Genomic DNA, 26449 nt, shown 5'->3' with positions numbered 1-26449 from the left:
TGGGGACCCAGAGCAAGGTGCAAACACGACCGAATAAAGTTAAACGGAGACGGACATTCGTGTTTTGGTTGCCGTACTTCGATGCTGCCCGTTTCTCCTCTTCACCTTTGCGCAAAAAATCTAACAATCGGTGGTGTGCAGCTGGAGAAATCCTTGACTCCGGTTGCCCCCCACCCCCCTGCGCTGTCGGTCACGCGCTCCCACGTGCACATACACGCGCTTGTGTAGCTCGAGCATCACTGGAGGTGGCGTCAGCGGAGACGGTTGTTACGGAGGGTGACGGGGCTTTGACTTTGGCTGCTTCGTGCCGTCTTTCTGTGAGCGCGGAGCCGGAGGATGGAGCAGGTGGAACCAAAGCAGTAAGCGGGGTCAGCGCGAGAGGATGCGGACGGGAGGCACGGGCTACCTGTAAACCAGGAGTAGATGATGCCTATTTGCCGCAGGCCCCGCCATCGTGAAATTGTATACCGACTTGCGGCGGATGGGGTGACCGAGCTCCCTGCTCCGCCGGGGAGGTCCCTGCCTTCGGAGGTTACCGGGGTGGGAGCTGCCTGTGCCCCGTTCTGAGGAAGGGAAGGAGTGGCAGGAAAGAAAATGCAGACGGAGGAGGAGACGGCCGCCGCAGAAGAGCCCATTTTGGAGGAAGGGTCGGGAAGAGAGCAGGTAAGGACATTTTCTGTTTTTTTCCTGTCTCCTTGGGGTTTACATTTCAAACAAGGGTCCAGTTTACCTAAAAGTGCACGTATTATCGCTCATTGAAGAACTATCTATGGCACAATTTCTGTGTCATTGCTTCCCAAACAACCTGCCGTCTCCACGTATAGTACATGCATTTATACGCTTATCAGTGTGCTGTTTCATTGACAAAACATGTCTTTGCCGTTGTTCCCTCCGTGATGCCTCACGCAAGGACACGGAGGAGCTTGGTTTAGTGTGAGTGGAGATCAGGCTGTGGCTTTAGTAAACAGATAGGAGTGGTAGGGGGCTTAGTATTGATGCGATATGTCTGACAGGGCTGCGTGATGTGTTACTCTTGGGATGGATGGTCTTTTCTGTATAGTAGACCACGTCTACCTACCAGCTGTCACCACAGAAGTGCAAGAGAGGGTGACATCACAGTTTAGCCACACACCCACCTTTCAGCCAGAATTACACAAGGACACGTAATGTGAAATCACGGAAAATCCTAGCAGTATGTCAGGATTTTCACCCCGGGAGTTACAATATGTTACAGTGTACCTACTCAGCAGTGTGTTTTCTTCTGATTTTCAGCTAATTTTACAAACACATACCAACCTCATTAGCAGATATCCTTGTCCTTATTACACACATCCCTAACTACTGAAGCCTGCCTCCTGCTGCTGAAAGTCCTCACACAGGGCTCAAAGGTTTATGTTTACATCTTGCCTTGAATCACTCTGTGATTATTACTATATTACCAGACTTAGAACAATCAGCATCATCCACTTAAATGCACTTTATCATGAAAAAAAAAATGCTTTAGGAATACAGAAGGGTACAATACATGACATTATGTAAGTCAGCTGGCAGCAAGAAGTTATCATAGATACATCTGAGCATGCTGCATGACTGTCTGTACCCACTGTGAAACAGCACGTTGAGCACGTTGAAACAGCACATTTAAAACGTATATATAATAATGTTAATAATGTAATTTACCAGTGGAGTTTATGACAAGTTTACTAGCTTGACATAGGCTATTAACACATTCCCACTGAGCGCAGTTGAAGACAAAGGTGGGGTGTGTCGTAATGCAAGCAGCCTGCCAGAGGCAATATGCTTGTGTCACACTTGGTGGTCAGGTGAGGCAGTACAGGGCTCCCAGACTCTTGGTCACATGTATGAAAGGCTGCTACTGTTATGTTAGTTGTCCATTAAATAAAAGCCCTTTTTTGTTTATTTGAATTGCATATCTGGAAACATTCAAATAAAAATCGCAGTGACAGATTAACTGAAGAGAAAATGAGAGGCACATCATTCATCTGTCAACTGAGTAGTCCATTAAAAGACTACTTTGGTTTTATTGGGCTTTAAATACCTTGGTTGGGTGGCAAGCAGAGTAAGTGTATTAATTGTCCAAATACTTTGAAATACATAATACTTGCAAATAAGGACTAATAAAACTGAAAATAAGAGATAAATTAAGCATTTGGCACCTGAAAAGTGATAATTCATAAACCAATGGATGTAATGTGTGGACTAAGAACGCCGGTTAAAAGATGCCTTTCACTTACAGTCCTCTGTCTGTATCCATTCCTGCAGTGCAGACAGTGCAGTGTAATGCAATGATTTCAACCTGCATCTCTTCTCTGCCTCCATTACTCTTTTCATCTTCCCCTCCTGGTTTCCTTCCTGTTTTTTTGCCCAGTGGAGTTTACAGCCTCATCCTCCTATCCCCCATCGTACTCAGCTCTCCCACTCAAGCGTTTCCACACTCATATTTCCCTCAGTTGCATTCACTTTGCCCCACATGGGTATGCATACATGTATGCACTCTTATGCAGGCATTGCTACAAATGAAGCAGAATTGAATGATTAAGATTTAAAATTGCAGCTCATACTTCTCCATACATAGAAACACTCGTGCCATATTTCCATTAGCAGGAAGGTTTGTCACATCAAAGCAGGCGTTTCTAATTTCCTTCTAAGTTTCACTCACAAATCATGAAAACTACATTCTACCACATGAGACGCCGCTCAGGAGGGGGAGGGAAAACTGTCATGTGAAAAGAGACAGAGGAGCTGAAAAAGCATGTAAACTTAACAAGAATAGAAACGAAATGTGTCAACAGCCACAAAACCTGACTCGACAAAGAGAAACGTTACAACTCGCTGAGAGATAAACAAGAATAGCTTTTTCTAAATTAACACACAAGCAATGCTCTCAATTCTTTGTTTGAATGTTTGTTTTCAGTTATTATGTTTAATATTAAACATGATTTTTTTTATTTTTTCATGCCTGTGATAGTATCTTGTTGATGCTGTTGTTGTCATGGGCTACAATAACAGTTATATATTAGCAAAGCAATGACCTTCTACATACAGATTGAGACAAAACTATTATACTGAGAGGTTTCTGTGAAAACTTTTAGCATCCACCATTCGGGTCTACAGTATTGTAACTAACATGGATCCAGGCTCACGTATAGGCCAGCCTCTGCCTTCACTGATATTTAATTTATGAATAGGAGATGTCATTGTTTGGTGTGTAGCCTCCACTGAGCACACTCCAACACAGAGCAATAATGATGATAGCGTTATGAGTGTATGATGACACACTGCCGCCACATCAAGTGGTAATAATTTGTTTGCTGCCACCGAACAGTTAGTAGAAACCTGACATCTCCAAATGACTCACTCCAGTTGTGTTGAAATGACATAATTTTTTAGCAGAGCACTGTAAGCATCAGCAGCACATTTTCCTTTCTTCGCTCCCTCACTTCATTTGCCACCCACACGCTAGGATTGCTAATTATAGCTGCTCCAGTCACACCTAACCAGCTGAATCAGTATGAGCTGAAGGACGGGAGAGCAGCGCACGTTTTCTATTAGACACCTTAATACGGAGAGAGGGTTGTACGATCCTTTCGTGCGAAGCGCACAAATACGGTTAACGGGAAAGGCCTGTGAGTGTTTCAGTTAGTAGAAGCAGGATGTATCGGATGTTTGCTCAGGATGTTTAAAATTAGTTCTTTAAAATCTTGTTCACAGATCAAGCTGGTCCAAGATATATAAAAAACAGCCATCTGTAGTCATTGGGGTGCTCGGGATGCTCCTCGAATGTAGATTGTGTTTTGAGCCCAGCAAAACTTTGTCAAGTAGTATGTTTTATGCATATTTAACCCTGAAACGATGTCATTAATGCAACAGAATATGTCGTGTCAGAGCCACTCGCCCTCTTCAAAAGAGCTTCTAAGGAGAGCAGTTCAGACTTTCAGTATGAAATAGGAAAGATGACACCCTCCAGACTGGGCTATATAGATTTCTTTGCATAATGGTGTCAAGGAAACTGAGATTTCACTTTGATCTGTTACAGCCTACAGAGGCAGCTTTAACAGACACAGGATCACGACACAGCCAGAGTTGTTTTTATAGACAAAAGTGTTGATTGTTGGTCAGTCCTTCAGGAGGTAGGTGGTGGGCAAAAGTCTTGAGTCACCCCTCATTTCTTGCAGTACGTAAGGGAAAACAGATTTGTACAATTTGAACAAGCTTGAAAGTAAATATTTTAGCGGGTTCAACACAACGATTCTCTTAGACAAGCTTTCTTGTTCTTTCTTTAAGTAGTCTTAAGGAATAGTTCTCAAGGCTTTTTGGAGGACATTCAAAGCTCTTCTTTGGATGTTGGTCGCCATTTGTTTTGTTCACTGTAACATTGAAGTCCAGGCTCTGGGGAGGCCAATCCATGACTGATGGTGTTACATTGGGTGTTTTTCAATCCAGGTATCAGTTTACTGGATCATTGTCGTGCTGAAAAGTGAAGGGTTTTTCAATCAGACGCTTTTTACATGGTATTGCATGGTGGATGAAAATCTGTTGGCACTTTTCTGCATTCATAATTCCATGAATTTTGACAAGATCTCCAACACCGGTGGCTGAAAGCAGCTCCAAACCATGACAGAGCCAAACTGCGTTTTACAAATGGCTGTAGACACCCACAGTGTAACTCCTCTGACCTTCTCCATCCATACATACGTGAAAACTATTTGAACCAACATCTTCACATTTGGATTCATCACTCCATACGTCCTGTTGTCACGGATTTCCAGTCCATTTCTTGTGTAATTCGGTATACCTCAGCCTCTGCTCCATTTCCCTTCATTAAGAATGACTTCCTGACAGCCACCCGTCCACTGAGACTGTTTCTGATGAGGCCTCAGTGTACAGCAGATGGATCAACTGAAGGTTCAGTCTCTCTCAGGTCCTGTGTCAGATCTTTGCTGGACTTATTCTCTTGTTTCTTAACAGATACTGTTCAATACTGTTGTTTGTTTTAGTGCAGACACAACACTGGTTCATCCCTTGAGTTAGGTGCCTTTTTATGCCTGAATGATTCATAGATCAGTGTTAAGTAAACAAACAAAAAACATTCCTCTGAAGATGATATATAAAAGATCAGCATTGCTAGATGTTAGTGGAGTCTATTTCACATAGTTAACCTTACTCTGCATTGAATACAAGATCTGATTGTGTTCATTCAGTAGCAAAGAAAGCATTTACTGATGTCATAGGTCAATGTTTGCAAACAAAGACAGTATAAATGTTGGACGTAGCTTTCCATAGCTATAACTGTGAAAAGACTTTCAGTCTCGTAGGTGTATAAGAGCTTTCTGACTTGACCTCTTTAAAGATTTTCCTGAAGTGTTTATGGCACAGTCAGTCATTTTGGGTCATACTGATCAAAAATAAAAAATCATTAAAAAAGAATCGTCAGTGAGAAAGCTGTTTCACGATCAGACCCACCCCTCTCGTCAAATCCAGTTTTTAAAATCCAAGACGATAAAAACGCTCAAGGATTCAAAACAGGACTTCAGAAACCAGTCGATGATGTTGTAGTAACTATGTCTTTTATTCCTTTCTATATCTTTTATACTGTCTTATGATTCAACCATAGAAGCCAGTCGCTGCTAGCAATTACATTAAACACAGGTTTAAGGCAGCTCCACGTCACTGGCTTCAGCTTTTAGAGCTGGAATCTCAGTCCATCTTTTAAGTACAGTCTATGCCTGAATCTGCATGCTTTCAGAGGACACTGAGCTGTGGCTCCCGTTCATGCTGTAAATCTCACCTAAGTTGTCAAGCTGTCGTTTTAAGCTCTCACATGGTTATCGAGAATAATAAGTCGACAATAATTAAGGACACACAAATGCAACACGCCTGGTTTCTGCTGCTGATAATTATTCATGAATTGGGTATTGACAATAGCCTTCCAAATCCCCTGCTAGTATTACTGTTTTTTAGTATTAAAGCGTTTTGGGTTTTTTGAGTAAAGTTTTCTTTTTTGCTATTTTTGTAGTACAAAATCTTTGTTTGTTTTTTTCTAAATCAGTTCTTTCAGCAATCCTTTGCCTCACCTAAAAATATTTTCTGGTCCACATGGTTGCACACTGTTTTTTTATTGTTGTAGGCTCAAATATCCTGGTAGAGCCGTTATCTCTAAGAATAATAATTACTAAGGAGGTGTTATTAGGAGCTTTTCCTCCTTTGAAGTTAATTCTAATCCATCAAAGACTTTCAGTTTTCTTAAGACAACTACTTGTGTGCATTGTTGCTGGATTTGGAATTTGACCCTCCATTAGTGGCTGTGTAATAATTAAAATGGCCTCTCAGTCCCATATATGGTGTATAATTCCCATTACTGTAAATAGCTGGCGTCATGCAGAGTTGATGGTTGACAGAGTGCTCTGATGTTTCATCTTTCACTGGAATTTGTGTGGTGACTTACGGCACTGGTTTATTTGACTATGCTCACTAAGTCGTGCTAAAGCTCTGGCACTCGGGTGTTTTCACCTGTGGGAAAGAGAATGGCTCATACTGACAAAAGCTGACTGGCATAAGTGCTCACAGGAATAATCTGACTCCTGTCTTGGGGCTGATTGTACCCACACTGGCATCATGGCTGCAGATTCTTGTTGAAAATGCTTGACACATTTTTTTTGGCACTGCTGGAGTATTTTCTTTTCCTTTTGGGTAATAGGTAAACGACAAAAGAGGTTTGGTGCCAGAAGGACAAAATAAGGGCACAAGAGGGAGGGAGAAGGTGGAAAAGGATGGATTTTGGCAGTGGAGTTCCCTGGAGAGAGGTGCAGTCTGTCACTGCTGCTGGCTCTTTAGCTTCTCTCCCTCTCTTCTCATCCTCCTCTTCTTATTTAGCTTCCTTTCATACTTGGATTCATGAAAAGTTCATGACCGTTTCTCTGTCTCCCCTCACACTCCTCATCCCCTCCCCCTACGCTACACTCTTAGCCCAATCAATCCACTTAGAGACAGACTTTGAAAGAGGATGTTACAGAGGAGACATGGAGGGTGGGGTTGGCGGGCGAGGACAGAGTGAGGCGAGGTAGAAGTTGTGATTGGTGGGTACAAAATGCTTGGGAGCTGGGGGAGAAGATTTGGGGAAGGAGGAGGAAAAAGAGATTGCATAAGAATAGACAAATGAAAGAAGATGTGAATAGGAGAAGCATTAAATATGATATGAAGTTGGTACCACGGATCATTTTCATTTTCTTAAAAGCAGCAAACCTATTTTTAGGATCTTAAGGCCTGCACTTGGATGCTTTTTGGGAGCTTTTGCAGAGTGATGACAGACTGGTGGAGTGTAGATGCCCTTCTCTCTGCCTTTCACTGCTCGCCCTTGACGTACAGTAGTGAAAAATGAAAGTGTGTGTGTGTACAGTTAATGTGAGCCTGAGTCTGATTGCACAGTCACGTATAGAGCCAAAAAGTAAATCATTAAAGGTTAAGGTAAAGACATATTATCAGCTGAGGATAAGGTAAGATTTGCAGTAACATTGGTATATATTTCAGCCAAGACGCACAAATGTCCTCTGAAATCATGGGTGCACATTTGTGCGTGTTTGTGTGCAGTGCAGCCACCAAGATCTGCTAGCAAATATAGCAAATAGCAAATTGAGGCTCTGTTGTGGTGCGCAGGGAGAAGGTGAAGGATATGAGAGTGTGTGTGAGTGATATACTGTAGAAGGAGGGAGGAGAGGGGCCAGTGTGTGAGACAAATGGAGGGCGTGATGTGCTGACAGGACGAGCAGACTTGACTGAGAGGAGGAAAGGACAATGGTGTCATCCCATCTTTTTTTTTTCTTCTTTTCGTCATCTGCTTTGTTGCTCTTTCGCCTTGTCGCCTTCACCACAGGGAAGACATCAACGCAGACACAAATAAGCACCCTTTGTCACATGAAACAGTTCAGGTGTGTGTTAAATGTGTTCCTTTCTCATCACGTTTTTATGAGGTATGCACACATACATGCATAATAAACACGTTTGTTTGGTTTTTTTTCCTTTTGGCACAAGCTGTCTATCTTTCTGTCCTTCATTCACACACACACACACAAATTGCAGCAATGCTGATATGCTCTTGATGTTGGAGCGGAGTCAGTTGGCTAGAGAACCGTCTAGAAGCATCGTTCTCATCTAAATTATTCACATACTCTCCGCTGGCTGCATTACAGTGCTGAGAAACGTGCATGCTGGCGTGAGTATGGATAGAGATAGCAAGACTGAAAAGAATGAGGTGCATTAGACCATCTATGTCTGTATATCTCAAATGTGTGTACGTACATATATGTGTGTGTTTGAGTGCGCTGTAATATGATGTCTCCACAGTGCAAGTAAGGCTGTGTGCACTTAGAGAGTGGCATAAGCAGTGTGTGTGTGTGTGTGTGTGTGTGTGTGTGTGTGTGTGTGTGTGTGTGTGTGTGTGTTCCTAATATGCAGCACTTATCCTGTGATGGGAATGGGGCAGCGTAATGCATTCCTTTGGTCAAGACCTCAGCTTACACACTTTCTCTGTAATGTGACACTGTTTACCAAACAGGAAGAATATGGTTATTAAAACCTCAGCAAGTACAGAAAACCTGTGTTGCTTCCTTCACAAACATTTTGTGTTCAGCAGCAATAATTGTCACCTGTCTGGCTTTATTAATGAGGCATATTTAGAAGCATGTTGTGTTATTTATCACTTTCGTGGCTGTCAATGTGTGTACTTAGAAATTTGTGAAGTCTTGTGGCTCAGCTGTTTTTTTCCTCTCTGTGCCTCAACAGCAACGGCCAGTCCAACAGTCTCTGGCCTCTTCCCTTTGTCGGGAGTCCCACTGGAAGTGCCTCCTCCTGACCCTCCTCATGTACGGCTGCTTTGCCACGCTGGCCTGGTGCGCTCTCTGTCGCGTACCCGTTCTGGGCTCCTCCTCCGTATCTGCTGATGGCACCTCGGCGGCCTATTACATCCAGCAATGGGAAAGTCCGTGCTCTAGTGGTTATGTGTACATCCCACTGGCCTTCCTGGCCATGCTGTATGTCGTTTACCTGGTGGAGTGTTGGCACTGCTTCTCCAAGACGGCCATGTTGGCTCATGCTGAATTCCAGGTATGTGTCAAAGTTATAGCCTGTATTTTGAAAGTGGGTGTAATTGGCTTGAGTGAGGTGATTCCAGCATGAAGCAGAAAGGTGCTGGAAGAGAAATCTAGAAAGACCTGTTATTAAAAAACAAATCTGTTCACTTAGTGATTGTTTTTTGTGTCTGGAATCCTTAAAATGGTTAAACCAGTAAAAATAATGATTAAAAAAAGAAAATCCTCACTTCAAGGAAGCCTGAGTTTAATGCAGTTTATTCCGATTTGTAATATTTAATGAGGAGAGAACGTCATTATACAGCTTCCTTCCCTACATGTGGAAATGAGCTGACCGAGGGTTTGGTTGTTTTTTGGTCTGTTCTGTCCTGTCTCCAAACGTACAGCTGTTTGTCTGTGTCTACTAAGAAGGAAACGATAGAAGGACAAAAATAATCCCACAATAATCAATCCATCACCAGCCTGCACAGCTTTAAACTGTATGCAGACAGTAAGACAACTGTTTCTGCTTCTGCTGTGATTGCACGTTTTAGGCAACGTTGTGTCTTTATCCCGTTTTTAACACATTAAGCAGCAAGTTGGTTGTAGAAAGTATACAACATTTTGACATGTTTTAAAGCAGCCTTGTTTTACCTCATTGTTTTGCACAGGAAGTATATGAGCGTGTGCAGAGACTTCAGCAGGCCACACCCTGTATTTGGTGGAAGGCCATCAGCTATCACTACGTGAGGAGGACCAGACAGGTGACAAGATACCGCAATGGAGATGCATATACGACCACACAGGTGAGGACACTTTTCCGGTTCCACACACTCATGTTTCACCCTTTCTCTTATCTTGACTGCTTTTCCTATAGTGAATGTTGTTGAGCTGTGGCAAACAGCTGTGTGCAGAAGGCAAAAAATTCCATACAGCTGAGTTTTATTCACGCCGGAACATAGTTTGAAAAAAAAAATGTCCCTCTAGGATCACAGATCCTGCCTTCCTTCCTCCTCTCCTTTTTTCTTCATCATTATTCAACATCTTTGTCCGTGCCCTGCTTTTTTCTTCTTCAGGTCTACCATGAGCGGGTGAACACTCATGCCTCAAGTTCTGAGTTTGACTACGCCCGCTATGGTGTCAAAGACGTGTCAAAGGAGCTGTTGGACCTGCAGCAACACCCTGCTGTTCGCCTGCGTTTCACAAAGTGTTTCAGGTATCAGCGAGACATCAAACCTGTATGCCTTTGATCGTTAAAAGGTTTACCTTCTTTTTAAGGTGAAATAGATAGTGACTCATTTTTGTGTTCTTTAGCTTTTCAAGTGCACGTGCTGAAGCTGCCTACCTCACCCAGGTAAGATGTGAGGGACCAATGCATGCGATTGCGATTAAGCTTAAACAAATGTCCATTTTAATTTATATGAAAAATATCAAGCATTTGAATCAGTAAATTTCTCAAATATTGGTAATAATTTAGCATTAAATCTTAACCAGTGTTTTACTTTTTGATTTTTTTCTCTGTAATTGCAAGCGAGCACGCTTCTTTGGGGAGAACGAGGGGCTTGATGACTACATGGAGGCCAGGGAGGGAATGCACCTTAAAAACGTGGATTTCCGCGAACACATCCTAGCATTCTCCGATCCGGCTCACCAGCCGTGGTTCTCCAGGCACAAGGTGTTTTGGCTGGCTTCAGCTTTCCTCCTGTCGTGGCCGCTGCGAGTTGTGTCGGAATACCGCACAGCGTATGTCCACTACCACGTGGAGAAGCTGTTCGGGGAGGACGAGGATACCGTTGGGGGAGTCGGCGGAGGAGGGCCAGGCGGGGGTGGAAGAGGGGACGGGGTTGAAGGAGGGACTGAGAATGGAATCCACCCAGGAGGAATTTCGATTGGCATCGGTCTGAATGGGACAAGCTACAGAGCCATCTCTCGTGTCAACACGGTGGACATGACAGAATTGGAGTGGCACATTCGCTGTAACCAACAGATGGTCCCGAGCTACTCTGAAGCCCTCCTTATGGACTTAGACACGAGTGGGGGGACAAACCCTACAGCCTCCACACCTATCTCTGGGCCTCCAGGCATCACTCCAAGCCAGGGGACCAACCCTCCTCCTCTGGCTTTGCCTGTGGTGTTCAACTCGGCTTACCTCCTTCAGAGCTGCCCCCGATGCCGGCGGACCACATCGAGTGCCAGTCTTCCATCCAGGCTAAGGGCTCCAATGGGAACCACAGCCCTCCTTAACGCTACAGTGGCAGGGATCAGGGCAGCAGGGCAAGGAGGTGGGGGTATGGGAGGGAGACTGGTGCTCAGTCGGAGCGGGTTCTCTCTCGGGAGACTTGGAGGTGGGCGCCAGAACAGCCTGTTTCATTCAAGAAGCATGGGGGGTGGGCTGGGAGGAAGTAGGGAAGATGGAGGAGGAGGAGGAGGGGTAAGTGGCGGAGGGGGCGGAGGTGGTGGAGGATTCCTTGGGTTAGGTTCAAGACAGAACAACGAGGAGACCAGAGGAGTGCTTGAAGGGGAAGGTGACGATGACGAGGAAGAAGAGCAGGAGCAGAGGAGGAGGGAAGATAGAGGAAGAGGAAGGAGAGAGAGGGATGAGGAGGCAGAGCAAGACAACGCAGGGGGAGGAGAGGCGAGAGAGGGTGAGAGGGATCGGCCTCCATCCTATCAGGATGCGTTCTTCTTCCCCGTCCTCATTATACACGGCGAGGAGAGCTGCCATGCCGGAGACGACATGTGATGAAGAGAAAAATAAAAACACTGAGAGCGAGAATGTACAGGCACAGGCTGAGGGAGATGAAGGAAGAGAGGAAGGATGCATAGAGAGAAGAAAGGATTCAGACAGAACACAGTGAGAGAGGTAAGAAAGACAAAATAGGAGAGATGTAGGGAAAAGAGAAGATACTGTCAGAGGAACTGGGAAAGCAAACGGAGGAGATCTGACAAATACAGTGCATACTGTAAAAAGTCAGTAAACCCACTAGATCAGAAGAAGAGAGCTGATAGAGAGTGCAGCAGCAAGATGAGATAGAGTCTAAGAAAATGAGCGAGGGCAAGAAAATCTTTGCAATTGTCGATGTTAGGGTGACGGATTGGATAATTTGGAAGACTGCAAAGTTAGGAATGTCTATCTTCAGCTATATCGGAGCAGGAGCAGGAGTGGGAGGGGTAACAAGTCTAAAGATAGCAGCTTGGAGAGGCAGTGGAGAGACACCAAACCAGCTGAGAGGTAGTGGAGTTTGTTGTTGTCTAATCTTTCTTTAACACAAATGAAAGACTACAAAAGGGGATTTAAAGAATGATAAATAGAGAGAGGAACTGAGAATCGGGCCAATTTAAAGAATCAAAAGCGGGAATTGATAAGAGGTTCTAAATAATTCAGATGAGGGAATAAATAGATCATGTAAAATACAGCGTAGTAAAGTAGAGCAAAAGACATCAGCATGCAAGAGAAGGAAGCAGGACACGCAGGCTAAGAAGAATCCAAAATGGACACAGACCAGATTACCCTAAATCTCATTTTTCCATTTGACAGATTCTTAAAAGCTAGAAAATAAAATTATCCAAAAGATAATCACAAAAGGAGGAGGGGGGGGAAAGATGTAGGACTGATCGCAGACACAACAGCCTCTGAACAACAATCCTGACCTTGAATCTAATCAGGAAATCCAAATATTATTCGAACAGGTCCTCGTGAGAAGATTCAGTCAGGTTCACCGTATGACCTCACACGGCACCTCTAACAGAAGGCAGTACAATAAAAGAGGAGAAGCATTGATTTCCTCCCCGTCTCGTCATGCTGTATTACGTCTTATTTCACCATTAGCTTCCCCACCACTCAATCCATTACTGTTATAGAGCCAATAGAAAAAAAAAAAACTCCATAAAAGTAGAGCAGTTGCTTCCTCTACTTCTCAGCGCTGCCCTGCCCGTCTTCTCCCCTCTGTCCATTTTATCACGTCCTGTCTTTCCTCTTTCTATTGTTAAAAAACTAGTGAGGAGCATCATATATTTGGAAGAATCAAACGTTGCATTAACACAGTGAACTTCCCCATCCTCTCACCCCACTCCATCCTTCTGCTCCTCCTTTTATTTTTTTTCAAGCGGTTGATATATGACACCCTCCTTGCTCCTGTAGGCGATGAGATCGCATTTCCCCATATCACATCTCCCCGAGGCTGAGGTTTCCTCTCAGTGACCATATTTTATAAACCGGATTTTTCCCCCACTTGTGTAACGTTATTGTGACCTTTATGCCTGTGTATTTGAAGGGGAAAAAAGCAAATTATGTGGGTGATAGAAGTGACTTTACCGAAAAAGTAACAGCTGAAAGGTTTGCCACAGCAGGTTTGATTCTCACATGAGCTTTAAATTTCCCCAGTGATGCCAGTGTAGTTGTTGTTACACTGTAACAACAAAGATAGGCCTGTATGCTACGAAGAAAACGCAATAACCCCAAACCCTCCTCCATATCAATATACTATGTAGTACTACATGTGGTTAGGCATGGAAAATGACCTCTTTATCTCATTTATGTCCATAAGATTGGACTGCATGGGAAATAACACTTACAGTAAGCAGCAATCAGAGTTTTAATTGCTTCCTTTTTTATCGCACAGACAACAAAATTGCGAATGAGGAAATACAGTATGAGGTTAACTCCCACTAACGATCTGTCATTATCAGCCCTGTGAAAGAACTGTGGCCCCAACTCTGCTACCTCCTACTCTCTGAGAATCATCTGCAAATAAGAAACAGTGCTCTCTGAAAAACATCGCCTCAGCATAAAATGTGTAAACGTTTGCTGGCATAGAGATGCATGTTAGCTACTAATAGCTGTGTAGCAAATATGGCTATCGTTGCAAAACGCAGTGCCAAAAAGTAGCGATCGATGAACAATCTGCACCGATTCAGATATTTTAGACGTATGTAGACAAGGGCATGGATAGCTGTGTCCTACTTCCTGAGTTGTCACGTCTCAGCCCAGGAGAGGCAATCGGCACAGACAGTGAGACCTTCAGTGCTTTGATGCTGATACTTTCCAAAGCACACTAAACACGCTAAAGTAGTTAGATGAACATTTGTTGACCTTTCCTGCATAGCGCCCTTCAGAGGTCACTCCAGCCACTATCTGATGTCGGAAGAGTCTCCCTCGTTCTCTCTCTCTGCTTCCTGTTCACAAGGGAATGAAAAGCACACGGAAAGAGCCAAGTAAAGAGCCACGAGGCAGAAACAATGCTGGATCAACTTTGCGAGCAGTAAACGGACACGTTTACCACACGCAGACACGGATGTGGATCGAGCAGAGACAACGGGGAAAAGTTCTCTCATTGCAACTTTCTGGAGAGAGAAAGTGGAGCATGACTGCTGACCTGGTTTGGCGTAGGGGACACATACATGCGCGCACACTCTGACACACATTCGCACACACTGGATCTTGTGTAGCTTTTGGGAGGGAATCGGCGCAAGGAAGCTAACGGACGAAATAATGGGGGGGAAGGAAAACTGGCGAGGAGCGAAGAAGTGGAAAAATGCTGAAAATGTGAGATTAAAATGACAATTATTTTTACATAATCAGTCATTATCTCAGTCTCTTGACCTGTGGATAAAACTGACTCCATTAATGTCCCGAAACAAAAAGAAGCACTGGAAAAAGCACCGAACACACTTCTGTGTTCATTTATTTGCATAATCGCATTGTTCTCACTAATTCTCGGAGCCTGTTATTTTATTTAACTGTAATAACGTGGCTACTGTTCAGTATGTGTTTTTGATCTTCGCGGTGAAAAGTAACGAGCTCTAACTGAAAATCTGAATCTGTCAGTTCAGTCAGTGATTTGCTACTTTTATATCATCTACATTTGTAGACGTTTTTTCAGGTTGTTTAAGTGATCCAGATGCTTTTGTAAGCTTACACTTATCTTTGCTGGTTTTTATTATTATTATTATTATTATTTTTGTAAAACTGACAATGCTCCTGGCCCAGTGAGCTTGGGTTGATGAGCCTCAAGTTGTGGTTTGGATGCAGTTATACTTGCTTACAAGTCTTATTTGCTCATTTGTTCATCTTAAATAAGTGTATTACACTAATACTTGTTGTTACTGGATATTTATATCATGTTTTAGTATCTCTGAGTGTGTCAAAAGTGTGTCAGCCACTTCAGGTGTGCCAAGAGATCTTTGTGCCCATGATGTCTTACACAAACACACACACACCCACACTCGCGCTTGCATGTTTAGTCACAGCAGTAAAGCGGCCATTATAACAGCTTGTTTTAGACTAGAGTGGCATTCATCCCGAAACCCATAATCACCGCACACATGCAGTCTCCAAACACAAACATGCGCGCACGTACACACACACTGAAAGCATGGAACTTTCCTGCTACGCTGCCTTTGTGTTGCCAACGTTTTCTGCTCAGGATTTCAGTTAATTGCTGCGTTCCTGCGACAACAAAAGCTTTTCTTCATAAATCCATCAACATGCCAAAGCAAAAAAAAAAAAAAAAAAAAAAAAAAAAAGTAAAATAAGAGAAAACTTACAGAGAATGCCTGCGCTTATATACATGCACATTAACAGCTCACACAGGTGGCTTCACCAGATCCACACAGTGTGCAATAGTGTGATCTGTGCGCGTGGACTGTGGGGCAGAAGCAAACATTTACATGAAGCGACTAAACTTCATCATCAACATGCACATTTTTGTTTGTTGCAGATGTTTGTTAATTGTTTCATAGCTGAGGTGCTGTTCACATGTAAATCCACCTAGAATGTTTTTAATACTTGGTGGTTTGCCTGATAGAACCTGGCACGTGACTTTCGTCCACCAGATGGCAGCAGAGCCTTATCTATATGAAGGTTAATGGGGATAAACCACCAACAGCGACTCAGTGTAGAAAACAGCTGCTGTCCCATGCTTTGTGGGTTTGAGACTTAAGCATCTGTACACACCAGCTGGTGATGTGAAACCAGGTGATTTGTTTAGCTGCAGATTTTCTTTTTTTAAATTTATTTATTTATTTTTAAAGCACATGCTTTGACATCACTGGTTGACATCGCTTGTGTCTGATCTGATTGTGCTTTAATCATCTCAGCCTCTGCTGATTTTATTCTTTTCCTTTAACTGTGACTGAATGTGTTGCCGAGCAGTATTGCTCATACCCCTGCTTCTGGCTGGACTTGTGTATGTTGCTAAGCAGCTTTCTGAACGTATAACCACAAGCAGTGGGCGCTACGGTCATCAAAATGACGACATTATTAGACAAAGACATTTTTACATTTTGTGACTTAGCTTCCATATCACCTACACAAACAACTCATCGTCTGGCCGTTTTGCGCTGCACGACACAAAGCGACACGGAGGAAGTTGGACTGTGTTCAACACTCCTCTTCCTAGAGCACCCGAATGCACGACGGTTTCCTTTCTCATACACGCTTTTCTTTCTTCACTCGGACACAAAATCCTGCTCTCATTTTCCACCGTTTCACCAACGTCACCACTTGAATATCTTATAAAATGCTCTAGCAATTATGACCGATGTATTGTTGTCAATACTGTTACTGTTTTTCTCGTGGTCATGGGGTGAGTCGAGTAGTCATACCAAGTTTGTCAAACACTGTAAAAAACAATTTAAAAAAAAGTCTAGAAATGGTTTGACTTGAAGTCACGTGGATTCCAGCTGCATGATGAGCCTTCATTTTCATAAATACCTTGCTGGCTAAACAAATACAAAAGTGTGACCAGGTTTCACACATGGATTTCTTTGACTCTGTACATGTTGGACTGTCGAAATGCAGCTGAAGTTGCTGCGTATACAGACAATAATTGTAATATTCATACATACTAACAAGCATTTTGACCTTTGACCTCAGACACATCAACGTGAGTTGCATTAAGTCTCCCTGATAACAGCAATTACAACAGCAATGTTCTGTTCACGCTCTTTTGGGAATGTGTAAAAGCATACGTCTAACGAGCCCTGTGTCCGCGGCGATACAGTATCAGTGCCCTTTGTTTTTGCACTGCAATAAAGAGCAGCTGTGTGTTGCTGATGCAACGATGTGTCACCACCTTAAGGCAGTCAGCCCGCTGCTCCGACACGAAAGACGATAATTAATAGCACAAAAAATGGTGGTCGTGTTTAAAAGCTCAAACGCATATAATCACATCTCTGTCGTCTCGCTGTATTTACGTGTCAGTAAAAACTCCTCTGAAGTTTAAAGCAATATATAATTATCCTGCAGATACACAGTGTCTGGTTAAAGGCTAATTGTATGATTGAGGTCACATTATAGTCAGGCTGAGTTTCAAAATGTGTTAATGCGGGTTAAAGACGCAGTAAACGTCGACTGTGTCGCCTGACGTTATTTAGTCTGCTTTGTCGCCATGCGAAACTTTCCCGCTGCCCTGTACGCAAGCTCTCTCGCTGTCTCGGCGCTAACTTCACATTTCAGTTCACATTTCCTTTCCTGCTGAATATTTCATGCTGCTGGATTGCGTGTGATCGAATGTCAAACAAACGGATTGTCACCACAGTGTAGTTGTAATGTACATGCAGCCTCTATGGGTTTGAAACAATAATGTCACATACAGCGCGTTATTGTCTTACACAGTGATGTGTGAAGCCGAGACTGGGCTTTCTGTTCAAGCACCGTCGAGCAAAATGTCCTCGGTATTTAAGCTACTTACTATGTAACTGATAATGAGATTGTCAATATCACAGCAGATTAAAGCGTTTGTCACTGGCCTGTTTAAGATAATGTGATTTCATTATTTGAGCGGATGGTGACTGTGAAGGTAATAGAGACGGCAGCAATAACACTGTTAACTGATGCGATCCTGGTGATGATTAATGATGATTAATTACAATGGAAGTTGGAAGTTACAAATAAAGTCAATCTGCTTGATATACCAAAGTTTATCTTGTGAGATTATTATCCCAGTCACATCTCTGTCATTTTAATAGACGTTTACAATCCTTGTGCTGAAGTGTTTCTTTCTTTTTTGTTTGTTTAAGATATTCAGGTCTTATTTGATTCAATTCCGAAATGGAATAATCTCCCCGGTATCAGTGTAAAGAGTCTAATTTCTAACAGTTTCTAACAAATGAAAACGACATGTGATTTAATCTGCTTTGTCATTTTAAATGATCAAAACATCAGTGTCAGAGAAACTATTTGCAGCCTGTCTCAGCTCTGATAGGGTAATTCAGTTGTGCAAGCACGGAGAGACGGAAAAAACTCCCTTTTAACAGGAAGAAACCTCCAGCAGAACCGGGCTCAGGGTAAGAGGCATAGTACACTCTGCGCACATCATCAGTTTGTTTCAGGACTAATCAAGAGAGACATTTCCCGATATGTGTGATAGCAAGTCCATAAACCATGTTTTTGAATGTCTTCAGATTGTCTAATTAAGAGAAAAATTGAGCTTAGCTCAACAGCTCAAAGGCTTCTAAGTTCCAAGTAAAATCCAGATTAAAATGTTTGATAGTTTCATTCTGCCATTTGCATTGTATGTTGGTGAAGTATGGGGTCCACTCAGTCATGTCTGCATGCACAATTCTGCAGATACATTTGTACACAGGAAAAGACCAACAAATGTCTGTTGAGCAGCAGTAGATACATATCCATCCATTTTCTTCTGCTTAGCTAATTAATTGAGGGGGGTTGCCAGTCTGTCATAGGGTTATTACAGAAAGACAGATAACCAACCAAAGACTCACCAATTAACCTAACCACACTAACTTCATATCTTTGGACTGTGGGAGGAAGCCAGAGTACCAGGAGAGAACCCACGCAGAGAATATGCAAACTCCACACAGAAAGGCCCAAGCCAGGTGGTGGATTTGTACCCAGGACATTCTTGCTGTGAGGCGACAGTGCTAACCACCATAACACCCTGCTGCCTGTAGGTAGGGGACCCACTGAAACTCAATTTTAAATTTTAATCACCTTAAATCCAGCCTCCAAGACACAACCTCCCAGCTCTCCCCTATATAAATTGTTGCTGACACTAACTGCCCTCTCTCTAACTCCCTGACCAGTCTCACAACATCAGTGCATTGCAAACACTAATCAGATTGAATCATATAATGCCCCATTGCAAAGGGACACTGGAAAGAAGAACGCAAAACACCAAAGCAGACATGTATATGTATATGTATATATATATATATATATATATATATATATATATATATATATATATATATATATATATATATATATATATATATATATATATATATATATATATATATATATATATATATATATATATATATATATATATATATATATATATATATATATATATATATATATATATATATATATATATATATATATATATATATATATATATATATATATATATATATATATATATATATATATATATATATATATATATATATATATATATATATATATATATATATATATATATATATATATATATATATATATATATATATATATATATATATATATATATATATATATATATATATATATATATATATATATATATTATTATCTTATTAACTGTAATTTGATTCTTTGCCAGTAGTGTTTTCAGAAACTGTCATGTTAATACAACCTTTGAACTAAACTGAGGTCCACACAGGAACAGGGAGAACATGCAAACTCCACCTGGCTGGTGGATTCAGACCCAGAACCCACTTTCTGTGAAACGACAATGCAAACTACCAGGCGAGCCATTACCTTTACATTACTACCATTATTATCACTTTTTTCCTTCCATCCATCCATTCGCTTCCGCTTATCCTTTTTCAGGGTCGCGGGAGGGGCTGGAGCCTATCCGAGCTGTGTTAGGGCGAGAGGCGGGGTACACCCTGGACAGGTCGCCAGTCTGTCACAGGGCTAACACGTAGACAGACGATCATTCGCGCTCACATTCACACCTATGGGATATTTAGAGTTACCAACTGGACTGTGGGAGGAAGCTGGAGTGCCTGGGGAGAACCCACGCAAACTCAAAAAGGAAGACTCAAGCTTGATGGTGGAATTGAACTCAGGACCTTCTTACTATGAGGCAACAGTGTTAACCACTGTGCCACCTTGCTTCCTTCCATGATAAATAAATAACACAAAAAATACAAAAGAGTATTTCTGCTTGCACTGTTTTTAACATATGAAAGTAGAACTACCAGAAAAATACAGCAAAATGTAGTATTACATGTAGGTCACACTACTCCTCAACACTGCATACTGGGAGGTGGCCCAGTTCTTCTGGAGTTCGACTTCAGAGTTGAGACCAAAACAGTAATAATTTTTGTTTTGATCTCCCAATTCTAAATCTGTGGAGACGTCTTCAAGGAAACCTGAATATCAGTTGTTTACTGTATTATATCGAGATGCACAAAAAAAAGGGTCAATGACGCTAATCTTTCTTTTATCTCAGTATTTTGCAACAGAGTTGATGGCTGCATTTCTAGTTTCTGTCATTTTCATATCAGTTCAGAAAAGCCAGGCTCGGTAAATTAATCAGGATTAATAATGACTAGCTGCTTGCTCACATTCCTCTGTTTAAATCGACTCGCTGTATAATAGATGAAAAGCCGTGTTATTGATGTAGGAGAGGCCCGGTAGTGTGCAAAAGACACACTTATGTTCGCATAAAATATTCACAAAGGTTATTTCCATTTCTGCATCATTCACAGGCTGAGCACAACAGGCTGGAACATATTGATCACGTTGGCAAAACCGCACTTATGCTTCCTTTGAATGGGCTTTGTTCCCATCATGTTAAAGCGATTGTGATGTGAACTTTGTTTTTCCTTCTCTGTAATCTCACATCACTGTAAGATCACAGCACCATTCTGCTGTACGTGAAGCTTCTGTTTTGCTTTGATTTTCTGAAACTGCACAGCTGAGGTGTAGTCATACATTTGTCATCTGACTTGTTTTCCATAGGTTTAGACATCAAAGTACTTTAGGCAAAAGCTTTTGTCGGATCAGTAATGCACCGAGTCAGGAGATAGGAAATTTCACTACAGGTTTCCCATCCCAGGGGAATGTCTCCGAGCTCCACTTGTTTGTTTTCATCAGATTTTTCATCTAAGAATGACTCTGTTCGATGTTTATGAAGTCAGCGGTTGAGCACCGGATCGATACAGCAGACGTGAATTGCTTCAAAAGTAAGCCAAAATTCACATTCTTTCATATATTTTTTTTAAACCACTGTATATCAGAGTTGCAGTGAAACAGTACGTGGCTAAAGCTGACTGCACAGTGCAAGCTGTTGAGTCAGACACTAGAGGCCAGCAGAGCCTTTGCATTGTGTTTCTCGGTTTGGATGTTAGGCGTGTGAGCAGAATTTCAAATCGTCCTCCATTTCAAAGAAGTGCATGGTAATGCATGTGGAACAGCCACAGGTATGTTTTCATACCTATGGCTGTTCTCACAGCATGATTATGTGACACTACAACTAAACTGGAAGCCAACTGTGCTCCAGCAGAGTGATATAGAAACTGCCACATCGCTTACATGGAAAATGAAGAATCCACTTGAGGTGGAAACATTAAACTTAAAACAACTGTAGCTTATTGATTTGTTTTTTTTAATCTACATCAGTGGAAAATGAGATAAATTAGAATTCAAAGTAAAGTGGTTTAAGTGGTCTTGTCTGGAGGGGATCTTTAAGTAGTTCTATAGCATAAATTGTTTATCGTCCTAGTAAAGAAGTGTATGTTTTCTTACTTTAACACAAACCTCTTGCATCACATTTGTAACACGTGCATTCTGCTTTTGTGTTTTTTCAGGCTGAAGAAGCGTCTCATATTCTGTAGATCTACAACTACTCTGTAAGTATAGCTTATTTATTGAGGCCTTCTGTGTACAGATTATTTGCAGACCAATGATAATAGCTCGTGTGTAGGCTCTTTAAGATTAAGCATTCAAATTCTGCAAAGACACTGGATGTCTGGGGAAATACATGGAAACATATTGCTCGCTGTTTCTGGCAAGCTAGCCGGCCTGCAGGATTGATTTGACCAATAAATAGGAAATAATACTTGATGTCAGCTGTTAGAGTAATTCACTGGATCGACAACCACAGCCCCCACATTTCTTCCGTGGCACTGATATCTGTGTCTGCTTGCAGCCATATGTTTCCCTTCCATTCGCAGCTATCGGCTGCCAGCATTGCCAGTCATTCTGACGCTTGATTTTCCCCCACAGACCTGGCTTTGTTGTCTGTACCGCACGGAGCTCCTGGCTGCACCGGCGGCTGTTTGCCCAGCTCCTCCTATTGGGCTGAAAGAAACAGTGCGGAGGGGGGCAGGCAAAATTTGTTTACTGTTTGACAACAACTGGAGGTAAAGCCTTCTGGAAGGGACTGAGTAAACAGATACAAGTAAAGAAGTATATGGCTGAAGAAACACACAAACAGTACAGTAGCGTACACTAAAAGTACACCAGATTCCAATTAGAATCCAAATTGGGATCAGTTTCTCAGTGAGTGGATGCAACAATCTTTCATTACAGCCGAAGGGGGGAGGGGGCGCTGCTGTGGCCACTTGGTGACACTGTAGTTCCACACTTTTACAGCAAACCTCTCCTTCTACCATCAAATCTAATCTGAGACAAAAACCAAGAATACCAGTGGAGCTCCACATCAGGGCTACAGCTCTTGATTGTGTCCAAAGTACCCAAAAGACAAAACGGGATTAGCAAACATTTGGAAAAGTTTATTTGAACAAAGCTGACTTATAATTGGTAAAATATTAAGCCCCATTGTACAGGCCGGGTGCAGCTCTCATTCTGTGCAGGGAAGAAAGTGTGTGTGTGTACATGTTTGTGAGGACAGAAAATTGGCATTTCACTATACTTGTGGGGACCAACAGTCACTTATGGGGACAGAATTCCCCACGTGTTTGAAGGCATTTTTGAGGCTCAAAATGTGGTTTTAGTGTCAGAGTTACAATTAGGTTATAGTTATCATTCACTTTTGATGGTTAGGGTTAGGGTAAGCAGCTAAGAAAAGCATTATGTTAATTAGATGTCCTCAGTAAGATATGAAAACAAGTTTTTCAGCTTTGGGATAAAATTATATGCCTCAAATTTGCAGAGTAAAACCTTAGAGGGTAAAGGCCTTTTAATGAAAACAGGAATTAATTGCATTAAATACGTCTGTGGTAAACGTTATAGACCATAGACGAAGGCAACATTTGGCGACCTACAAACATTTGGTACGTATCAATAAAGACTTGGTTTGATGAGGATTAGAACAGGTTCTGGATTTTTCCAGAACACCCAGTGATTCTCTTCTGGAAACAGAAACAAGAGCTATGACAAAAATCACTCAATTCGGAAAAGAGTACCAAGGGTTACCCCCTAGCAGTCTCCAAGGGGGAAAAGGTTAAGCAGTGTTTTCAATCCCTGGGTGGAGGGTGGGGGGACTTTCAAGTTAGCTCACAGCCATGTTGAACATACTGGTGCTCGAACCGATTCCCAGACACACCTGGTGTATTTATAGTTTTGCATTCTTTCTTGAACATTCTCCCTCAGCACAAAAACCCCCAAAAAACACATTCGGAGTCTGTCAGAAGGTGGCAGGAAAATTAGTCAGGAGTCACAAAGTAGCAGTCAGTTCTTGAAAGAGGAGAGAGAAGAGAGAGATGGGGCAATGGAGAGGAAAAGAGGGGCGTTGGATGGAGAGGTGTACTTTTAGTTCCATGCATTTATACACACACACACACACACAGAGTGTGGCAGCAGCCGCCTGCCGTGGAGTCGCTTGCGGAGTAAGGCTAAAGTCAGTGGAGCGAAGGATGAGGTGGAAGGAAGGAGTGAAGGATTGAGGCGTGAGGGGGTGGTGGTGTGGTGTGGCATTGCGGGGTGGGGTGGGGTGGGGTGAGTGAGGAAATGTAGCAAATCTGAAGTGACATATTGGGACATGCTTTGACTCACCCCGCAATAATACACAGATCTTTCCTTCCTTTTTTTTTATCCCGTCTGTCTGCTTCGCCCGTCAGGTTTGCTTACAAAAGATTTTGTTTTCACCCCCACCCACATCCCCACTCTCCTCCCGCACAACTTCCCCCTTCGTTGCTCACTTCACCACCATTCCTGTGTTCCTTTAAGTTTCCTTTACCTCGTGTTTTCTGTCTTTTCTTTTTTAATGCTGACATTTTTTTTTAGTTTCTTTTCATCCTCAAGCTCGCTGCTCTCAAACACTTCCCCCTGCATCTCTCACTGCAGACCCCCACCAGGCTACCTCTCTTCCCTTTCTAATAATATCCATAATGTGCTCTGAGTGCGTCTTGCTCGCAGCAGCTCGTCATTTGCTTCTCCATCCCTCCGATGCTGCACCACCACCCATCGCTGGTATGCAGTCTTTCTCACCTCCCTTCCATCTCCCACTTCCCTTTATCACATTTCTCATTCCCCTCTGATTCCATATGCTCTTTGTCTTGGTGTTATCTCACCCTTCTCCTTGATTTCCTCCCCCATTTCCTCCACCCCTTCTTCCCCTCTCTTTTTCCCTCCCTCCTCTTGTTTCTGGATGCGGTGCAGACACAGTGTGAACATGTGATCCTCTTCCACTCCCCTCCCACTCGTTGCCGTGTCTTGGCTCCTTTCATCCTCATCACTCTTCTTCTTCTCCTCTCCGTTTGTCTCCTGTTTGCGTAGGCCACCTCTTTTAGCTTTCAAGAGTATGAGGTCCTTAACTCCACGCCCAACTTCTGTCGTTCTGTCTCTGTCACACACCTCCCTTCTTGTATGCCCCCCCATCCTTTTGTTAATTCTTTTTCTGTTGCAGGAGCGTGCACTGTGCAGGCTGTCTGCCTTTCCCCGCTATTTTCTCATTTTTACTGTGTCGGCTTTTTTCTCCAAACTCTCCAAGCCTGCCTCGTTATGTTTCTGCTCGTGCTCAGTCTGTGTCCATGCATGTATCTGCTGATGCGTGCGTTCCTTTTCAGACGTCTACACGTGCTCATGTTCCTTGCTCACTTGCCTCCGTGTTTGTCTGCTTCATACATAAAGGTTAGCTTTGCATTATTGCAGTTTTCTTGCATCCCACAGAAACACACACACATGCTTGCACACACACTCACATGCACACATAGAGGCAGACGCAAAGATGAAAGCTTGAGACATTTTCTGGTTAAATTCTCTGTGTTGCCGTGTGAACCTCATTACTGCACCCAGGTAGAATATGAAAGAACCTAGCAGACCCAGAACAACAGGAAGAGCGGTTAGATGCCTTCCTTCTTATGCAATTAGACAGGCATGCAGACAAACAGATGGGCTCTTAGATCAACACAGGCGTGCAGTGACAAACATGATAGAAGCACCAAAATAAAGTGCGTCAGGGAATAGAAGATTTCCTTTGTTAATGATGGCTCAGTACTTGTTTGGGATATAGTGAGCTGCAGGATCTGAGGCTAAGCCTGCCGCCCATCACTGGGTAATGAGACTAATGAGACTAGTCTTTATTGCTATGGATTCTCTAAAGAGCACCTTACATGTAGGTTACTTTCTGACATTTTGAAAATGCAGGTTGGGCACCAAATAGCACCTAACACCAATTAAACCGCTTCTTTAATCTAAGATTTTGACAATATTTCTGCACTGTTTAACTCATAACCTTTAATCTGCATTTTGTTTAAAAACAGCCTGTTAGTGGAGCCTGTTTAAGAACAGGTTACTCAAAAATATAGGCTCAAATTTATTCAGACCACCAACTAACACAACTGAGCCATAATTTTGAGCACACAGTGACAGACATTCACCAACCTCTTTGTTGGATACACCTATTCAACTCCTCTTTAATGCAAATATCCAATCAGCACATGGCAGGAATGCAGTGAAGTTAAGCATGTAGATCTGCTGAAGTTCAAACAAAATAAACATAGGATTTAAGTGTCTTTGAGTGTGGCATGGTTGTTGGTGCCAGATGGATCGGTGTGAGTGTTTCACAAACTGCTTATCTTCTGGGATCTCTAGGGTCTACAGAGGTCTGAAAAAGAAGAAAATGTCCAGTGAGCGGTAGTTCTCTGGAAGAAACACCAGAGGTCAGAAGGGAATGGCCAGACAGTTTTAAGCTCATAAGAAAGAGATATATCTAATAACCACTTGTTACAACCCTGGTATGCAGAAGAGTACATCACAAAGCTCACATGATCTCTAACGGCTTTCTTGAACATGACAATGAGCTCACCGTCCTCAATTGGTCTTCACAGTCACCAGATCTACAGCCCAATAGAGCACCTTTGGCGATTCTCATCATGGATGTGCAGCAGACAAATCAGCGGTAACTGTGAGATGCTATCATGCCTATATGGAGCAAAACAGCTCTGAGGTGTTTCCAACACTTTGATGAATTTGTGGCACA

General features: G+C 42.6%; 1 protein-coding gene across 1 annotated transcript; it reads left to right on the top strand.

Moving 5' to 3' along the window:
- Positions 1–106: 106 nt before the first annotated feature.
- Positions 107–21877, top strand: LOC116317882 (transmembrane protein 151B). The gene is made up of 7 exons (XM_039599564.1): positions 107–663; positions 8800–9120; positions 9755–9889; positions 10160–10299; positions 10398–10437; positions 10615–11608; positions 21873–21877. Exons 1-7 carry the CDS (start codon positions 595–597, stop codon positions 21875–21877), a joined length of 1704 nt encoding a protein of 567 aa, XP_039455498.1. The 5' UTR covers positions 107–594.
- The last annotated feature ends 4572 nt before the right edge of the window (positions 21878–26449 follow it).

The sequence above is a fragment of the Oreochromis aureus genome, linkage group 3 (assembly GCF_013358895.1).
Source record: "Oreochromis aureus strain Israel breed Guangdong linkage group 3, ZZ_aureus, whole genome shotgun sequence".
In the NCBI taxonomy this organism is placed as follows: domain Eukaryota; kingdom Metazoa; phylum Chordata; class Actinopteri; order Cichliformes; family Cichlidae; genus Oreochromis; species Oreochromis aureus.
This window is presented reverse-complemented; position numbering and strand designations above follow the sequence as displayed.